The sequence below is a fragment of the Dendrobates tinctorius genome, unplaced genomic scaffold (genome assembly GCF_039654945.1).
Source record: "Dendrobates tinctorius isolate UK_male_01 unplaced genomic scaffold, ASM3965494v1 ptg000086l, whole genome shotgun sequence".
NCBI lineage: Eukaryota > Metazoa > Chordata > Amphibia > Anura > Dendrobatidae > Dendrobates > Dendrobates tinctorius.
In genome coordinates, this window is record NW_027361754.1 from 65,582,013 (window position 1) to 65,589,943 (window position 7,931).

The 7,931-nt window shown below is 42.2% G+C and overlaps 1 protein-coding gene across 2 annotated transcripts in view; it reads right to left on the reverse strand.

The window, feature by feature from the left end:
* The window catches only part of CCDC30 (coiled-coil domain containing 30), a 72,358-nt gene that overhangs the window by 40,583 nt on the left and 23,844 nt on the right, over positions 1-7,931 (reverse strand). For both annotated transcript variants that reach the window (XM_073585511.1, XM_073585512.1), the window contains 5 exons: positions 7,416-7,487; positions 6,848-6,963; positions 6,051-6,130; positions 4,264-4,456; positions 2,726-2,842 (listed from right to left, as the gene is read on the reverse strand). In XM_073585511.1, coding sequence (XP_073441612.1) covers positions 2,726-2,842; positions 4,264-4,456; positions 6,051-6,130; positions 6,848-6,963; positions 7,416-7,487 — 578 coding nt within the window. The remainder of the gene's footprint in view (positions 1-2,725; positions 2,843-4,263; positions 4,457-6,050; positions 6,131-6,847; positions 6,964-7,415; positions 7,488-7,931) is intronic.

Genomic DNA, 7,931 nt, shown 5'->3' on the forward strand with positions numbered 1-7,931 from the left:
ATATAATCTGCTGGATGCCTATATACCTGCTGTATGCCTATATACCTGCTGAACACCTCTATACTCTGTTGGAGGTCTATACACTCTGCTGTTCTTTATATACTCTGTTGGACGCCTATATACTCTGCTGGATGCCTATGTACCTGCTGTTCTTTATATACTCTGCTGTACCCCTATATACTCTGCTGGACGCCTATATACTCTGCTGGATGGCTATATACTCTGCTGTTCCCTATTTACTCTGCTGGATGCCTTTATACTCTGCTGGATGCCCATATACTCTGCTGGATGCCTATATATTCTGTAGAACCTCTATATACTCTGCTGTACATCTATATACCTGCTGGACGCCCATATCCTCTGCTGTACACCTGTTTACCCACTTTACCCCTATATACTCTGCTGTTTGCCTATATACAGTCATATGTAAAAGTTTGGGCACCCCTATTAATGTTAACCTTTTTTCTTTATAACAATTTTGGTTTTTGCAACAGGTATTTCAGTTTCATATATCTAATAACTGATGGACTCAGTTATATTTCTGGATTCAAATGAGGTTTATTGTACTAACAGAAAATGTGCAATCTGCATTTAAACAAAATTTGACCGGTGCAAAAGTATGGGCACCCTTATCATTTTCTTGATTTGAACACTCCTAACTACTTTTTACTGACTTCCTGAAGCACTAAATTGGTTTTGTAACCTCATTGAGCTTTGAACTTCATAGCCAGGTGTATCAAATCATGAGAAAAGGTATTTAAGGTGGCCACTTGCAAGTAGTTCTCCTATTTGATTCTCCTATGAAGAGTGGCACCATGGGCTCCTCAAAACAACTCTCAAATGATCTGAAAACAAAGATTATTCAACATAGCTTTTCAGGGGAAGGATACAAAAAGTAGTCTCAGAGATTTAACCTGTCAGTTTCCACTGTGAGGAACATAGTAAGGAAATGGAAGAACACAGGTACAGTTCTTGTTAAGCCCAGAAGTGGCAGGCCAAGAAAAATATCAGAAAGGCAGAGAAGAAGAATGGTGAGAACAGTCAAGGACAATCCACAGACAACCTCCAAAGACCTGCAGCATCATCTTGCTGCAGATGGTGTCACTGTGCATCGGTCAACAATACAGCGCATGCATAACGCCTTTTTGTATGACCAAACAACTCAATCTTTGTTTCATCAGTCCACAGGACCTTCTTCCAAAATGTAACTGGCTTGTCCAAATGTGCTTTTGCATACCTCAGGCGACTCTGTTTGTGGCGTGCTTGCAGAAACGGCTTCTTTCGCATCACTCTCCCATACAGCTTCTCCTTGTGCAAAGTGCGCTGTATTGTTGACCGATGCACAGTGACACCATCTGCAGCAAGATGATGCTGCAGGTCTTTGGAGGTGGTCTGTGGATTGTCCTTGACTGTTCTCACCATTCTTCTTCTCTGCCTTTCTGATATTTTTCTTGGCCTGCCACTTCTGGGCTTAACAAGAACTGTACCTGTGTTCTTCCATTTCCTTACTATGTTCCTCACAGTGGAAACTGACTGGTTAAATCTCTGAGACAACTTTTTGTATCCTTCCCCTAAAAAGCTATGTTGAATAATCTTTGTTTTCAGATCATTTGAGAGTTGTTTTGAGGAGCCCATGATGCCACTCTTCATAGGAGAATCAAATAGGAGAACTACTTGCAAGTGGCCACTTTAAATACCTTTTCTCATGATTTGATACACCTGGCTATGAAGTTCAAAGCTCAATGAGGTTACAAAACCAATTTAGTGCTTCAGGAAGTCAGTAAAAAGTAGTTAGGAGTGTTCAAATCAAGAAAATGATAAGGGTGCCCATACTTTTGCACTGGTCAAATTTTGTTTAAATGCAGATTGCACATTTTCTGTTAGTACAATAAACCTCATTTGAATCCAGAAATATAACTGAGTCCATCAGTTATTAGATATATGAAACTGAAATAGCTGTTGCAAAAAACAAAATTGTTATAAAGAAAAAAGGTTAACATTAATAGGGGTGCCCAAACTTTTACATATGACTGTATCTGCAGTACGCCTGTATACGATGCTGGATTCCTATATACCGACTGTTCTCTATACACTCGGCTGTATGCCTATATACTCGGCTGTATGCCTATATACTCTGCTAGACGTCTATATACTTGCTGTACCCCTATATACCTGCTGTATGCCTATATACCTGCTGTATGCCTATATACCTGCTGTATGCCTATATACCTGCTGTATGCCTATATACCTGCTGAACACCTATATACTCTGCTGGACACCTGTACACTTTGCTTGACATCTACATACTCTGCTTGATACCTATATACTCCGCTTGACACCTATATAATCTGCTGGACGCCTATATACTCTGCTGGATGGCTATATACTCTGGTGTACACCTGTATACTCTGCTAGATGGCTATATACTCTGTAGCACCTCTATATACTCTGCTGTATGCCTGCTGGACACCCATATGCTCTGCTGTAAGCCTGTATACCCACTTTACCCCTATATACTCTGCTGGACACCTATATACTCTGTAGTACCTCTATATACTGTGCTGTACCCCTATATACTGTTCTGTACCCCTATATATTCGCTGTACCCCTATACATCTGCTGAATGTCTATACACTGTGCAGAACCCCTATATCCACTGCTGTACCCCTATATACCTGCTGTACCCCTAAATACTCTGCTGTACCCCTATATCCTCTGTATATACCTGCTGGACGTCTGACAGCCTTATGTCTGCGATCTCCTTCTGCGCTGAAGCGAGCATCTCTTCTCGGATTTCCCGCTGCTCCGCCATCTCGGTCAGCTCCGCTTCCAGATTCATAATCTTTTGACACAAAACAGATGATTCAGAAAAAAACAAATAATTAATGTTTAGCTGTACACACTTTTGAGACTTACCGTGAGATATAAAACATGGTTACATTTTCAGCGACCACTTACTGCCAGAAATAAAGAGCTAACAGACCGGTGACAGGCCTGGAGCAGCGGAGCGTCCCGGTCAGGAGAGGCTGCTGTCGCTGCAGTTTCATGGCACTTTAGTGTTTGTGGTATCCTGGCTACGGCATTCCGGTCACAGGTCCCCCACAATCAGAAACAATCAGCGCTTCTTCTCCACCAGGATCAATGGCAGCAAGCGGCGCCATCTAGTGGATATGCTGTGCATTGTGCTCATTCTGTGTTGACTCCAGGATAGCGCGCATTGCTTAGGGCCTGAGTACATTTAATTATTGCATACTAGTTGCAAAAATATACCAGTTGCTAATGAGCAATAAGGTTGTGACCCTTAAAGGGGTGGTCCCCTTAAAACAAGATATCCGCAGTATAAGTGATAACGTGCTGATCAGTGGGAATCCGACTGCTGGGACCTGCACTGATTGGCATAACGGGGTACAAAATGAAAAAATGCCCAAGTGCTGCTCCTTACATTCTCTATTGGGCTGATGGAAAAAGCCAAGCGCAGAGCCAAGCAGCCTCATAGGGAATGAATGGAGCTCAGATCAGGCATGTGCACTACCGCCACTAGATTCTGAGTGCACGGTTATACCGATCACGGCGGGATCAAGTGGTTGGAATACATAATTTATTTTCCCCGGCCACCCCTTTAATTTCAGGCATAACCTTTATTTCATATTAGGCTTACATTCTCACTTAAAAGAATGTGTTGGGATTTTCTGGAACAGATTTGTGATTGAAAATGTGCAGCCTATTACAGGATTAGCAAAATGAATGAGATTTAAAGGGGTTGTCCACAACTTTCATATTGATCAACTAACTTTAGATAGTTGATCAAGATCAGGTCAATGAGGGTTTGATACCCGGTACCCCCATGATCAGCTGTTATCACCTCCATCAGCGTCTGGATGAAAACGGGGACACAGCAGTTACAGCACAGCTCTGTACACTGTGTAGTGGCCGCTGCAGGGTGCAGCAGATCAGCGCATATTCTTTTCGATAGGATCTGATCTGCAGCTCTCGGGAAAGGTCACTAAACAGAATATGCTCCAGCTCTGTTCATCATTTACATCCGGCCACTTGTGGACGTTATAGCAGCTGCTCGTGGGGGGGAAATGGGTGTAAACCCCCCACCGGTCTGAGATTGATAACCTATCCTAAAGTTGGATCAGCAATACAAAAATCCCCTTTAATAATGCCATAACATCTGTAAAGAAAGGGAAATAATGTAATCATCCACTGAGCGTTCACTATGCATTTCTGAATCACTCCCATGACAGATTTCAGTCTCACCGTCCTCTGGAGTCCGGCTATTTCACACTCCAAAAAATCCACTTGTTCTTTAGTGCGGTTCTGCGTCTCCCCCACAATGGACTCCAGCTCCTCGTTCCGCTCCACAATGTCATCGTATTCGCTCTGTAGTTTCTGGAACTTGTGCTGCAGCTGCTTAATCCGACATTCCTTGTCCTCAACCTCAAGTTTACACCTGGCGAGAAAATAACGCTTCAATTCCACAAACATAGAGATTGCTACATTGATTTTCAAACTTGCCTTATACTAGTTTCTATTGATCAAAGCAATCATCCATCTCCCTATCGCTTACCCCTAAGTGCATCTTATTACAGCGTCCACAGATCAGCGGGGTCATTGTGTCCATAGCAATCAAGATGGTGGCGATCATGCACTACAACAAAATTCTTATTAAAGATCCTCTCTGCTCTCAAGGGCGAAGAGATTTTTAATAATGTATTAAATGTACGACTCATTGCCTAGGATACCGACCACCCTGCAGTCTAAGGCTGGGATCACACATGCGAGAAACTTGGACGAGTCTCGCATGTTAATACCCGGCACTGCAGCCGGCACTCGGATCGGCGCGAGCAGCCACATAGCAATACATGCAGCCAGACGCTCCGCTCCCGAGTGCCGGCGGCAATGCCGGGTATTAACATGCGAGACTCGGCCGTATTTCTCGCATGTGTGATCCCAGCCTAAGAGTGGCCGAAGCTAATGGATTTTTGCTTTCCAGCGTGTTTGCTCCTCTGTGCCCCCGCACTTCTCCCTTCTGCAGAGGTTAAACTGCCAGCGCTAGTGGCATGTGGAAAAGAGACCAGTGGTGCGACCATGCTGCTGGTCCAAACTGTGAATCTTCAGGAGCATTGGGATCCCTGCAGAGTGAAAGCAGGGAGCGGTGTGCTCCTGAAGAAGAAAAGAGTTTACCTCCTGCGCTATTAATTTTTAATCCCTGATGACGATTAATTTTTTTTTGCTTTTTGCCTCACAGCACAATATCATTCACGGCCTTTTTAATTTTTCATCTACATAGTAATTTATGGCCTTGTTTTTGTGTGGGACACTCAACTGATACCTGTCAGTTAGTGGCGTATGTGCCACATGTGTAGCTGTACGGGGCTCCGAAAGGGAAAACAACAGTGCATCTGATCGTAACCTGATGGCAGGTACAGACTTGTATTACAGGACTGCATAATTACACAGCAAAGCTGGAATTTCTGGATAGTGATGTGAGCTATGACGAGCATCTAACAATCTACAAATTACTAGATAAAGAGCACATGGCCTTTGTAATGATCCTGCCCCGGGGTCTCTGATTTCTCCAGTTGGAAAAGTCAGGAGTTGCATACTCTACACATATAAGATAAAAGTTACCTGAAAAAGACGATTCCTGAGGGATCGGCTGACCATCTAATGTATATGGGGTCTCCCGAATGATCCCCCAGCCATTTACATTGGAATTCAATAGCCCAATACTTTTGATCGGCAGAGATATAAACCCATCTGATGATCCGGCAGAAAACAAAGGAGCTCGCAGGTGATCTGAGCGCTCCTCTGTATAGGGGTGTCTCGAGAGATAGCGGTCAGCCATACGATGGTTTGTCCGACTGCTATCTAATGTGTATGTCCGGCTTTAGTATGGTCTGTTCCTTCCCTTTCATTGAGGATCTGTGAAGCCAGAGATCCCAGATCTAATTCTAATCACCCAATGACTTGTGCCCACTCTCCGTGACCCTATAGTACATGGCATACAAGCCCTTGAAAGTATCTCTTTGGGGTACAATTACTTTTTATGTAGCTCCGGATTGTCTTGCAGGTTTATAGGTCCGACTGTGGAGCTTGTTGAGTCGCTGTTACTTTTTTCACACTAGGAAAAATGAAAATAAACAAATAAGATACATAAAAAACTATTTCATTTCACAACGTTACTCTATGTAAAAAAAAAAAAAAAAAAAATCTTTTTGGCCTCACTTGTGACCCAGATTATTTAACTGGGGACCAGAGGTCACATTGCTCAGAAATGGTTAGATACTCCTAAATAAAAATCAACAGAGACTAGAACAAAAGAGGAGAAAGACCGGCTAGATAAATTTAACAGGATAAATGTGACAGAGCTAGGACTAACCTTAACGTGAGTTTCGCTTCAGCTTCTTCAAAGGGGCTTCAAGAAGGACCGCCCCTAAGAGCGCTGAAGAAGCTAGTGCGAAACACTTCTCTATAAGATAGATCATCTATATCAGATCAGTAGGGGTCTGACAACTTGAACCCCTAACGATCCGCTTTTACCAAGTCCTGTGGCACCCGGATGTACTGTACACACTGTAGGGAGCCGTATAGTCGCTGTTCTCAGGTACTACAGCTTAGTTAATATTGAAAAGCACGGGAGCTGAGCTATAGTACTTGAGACCGGCCACTATACAGTGTATGGAGTTGAAGTTTCCATGCTTGTGCACCATTTTCTTCCAGTGCCTACAGGATTTGTTAGCAATGACTTATCATAAGAATAGGTCATCAATATCTTTCTCCTGGACAACTCTTTTAGTTTATTTATAACAAAACTTAATAATTAAATAAAATAGCAAACCTGCTCCAGGTACTTTTTCCTTTCAGAATCCAGTGATCTGACTCGCTGACGTAGGGCAAGAATCTCTTTATCTAATCGACTATTATGTTCTTTGGCTTTTTGCAGTTCAAGGGAATCTGCAATGAAACAGATATTACTAAAAAGCCCTCGCGCGTTGTATCTGAGGCTGTTGTCTGCCATTCATTATACACCAATTTACAGACATCCTGGCAAAAACACAAAAACTTCAAAGAAATCCTGGGAAATGTAGTCACTTTATATGGCAAACACAAATTAGAACCGACTATATAAATTACCACTAAATGTCTTTCTAAAGCGTCCATACACCTTAGATACCTGTCCTCCGACCCTTGTTCCTAGTCATTCCTCCCAAACCCCAGGCCGCCTCTAATCCTGGCCGAGCATGTATGTGTTTTTAATGGGGAGAAGGGAACAATATGACCTATGGAGGCTGACTCTTTTAAAAACAATTTAATCAGACATATTGAACTTCAATATGCCTGATATTTTTTCCCACTTGTCTGCCATAATGTCTCTGGGCACCTTAAGACAAAACGTTACATCTCACCATTGTCTCTGAGGTCTTTAAATTCTTGCTCTAGTGCATTGGTGTCTTCTTCTTTCTTTTGCATAATTTGTTCTATAAAAGCAAAAAAATAAAAGATTCAAATACAATAAAATACATTGGACACTCCATAGAAAAGATATAAACACATGGGCCATGCACACAGTGAACAAGTCTGTAGGACAGTGTTCACACCACCAAAAGACTGAAACACAGAAAAACACAGTATCACAAACGTATCTTTGCTGTTTACTGTTACTTTTTTACAACAGAGTATTTTTATATGTTTTACTGTGTTTTTCTATGTTTCAGTCTTTTGGTGGTGTGAACATTGTCCTACAGACACCATTGGTTTTTACGAGATAGTGTACTGGAAAGCCAGAAAAAATTCCAAGTTGATAAAATTGCAAAAAAAAGTACAATACCACATTTTGTTTTGTTTTTTTACCATGTGCACTAAATACTAAAACTGACCTGCCATTATGATTCTCGGATTTATCTGATTATACTCTCAAAAAT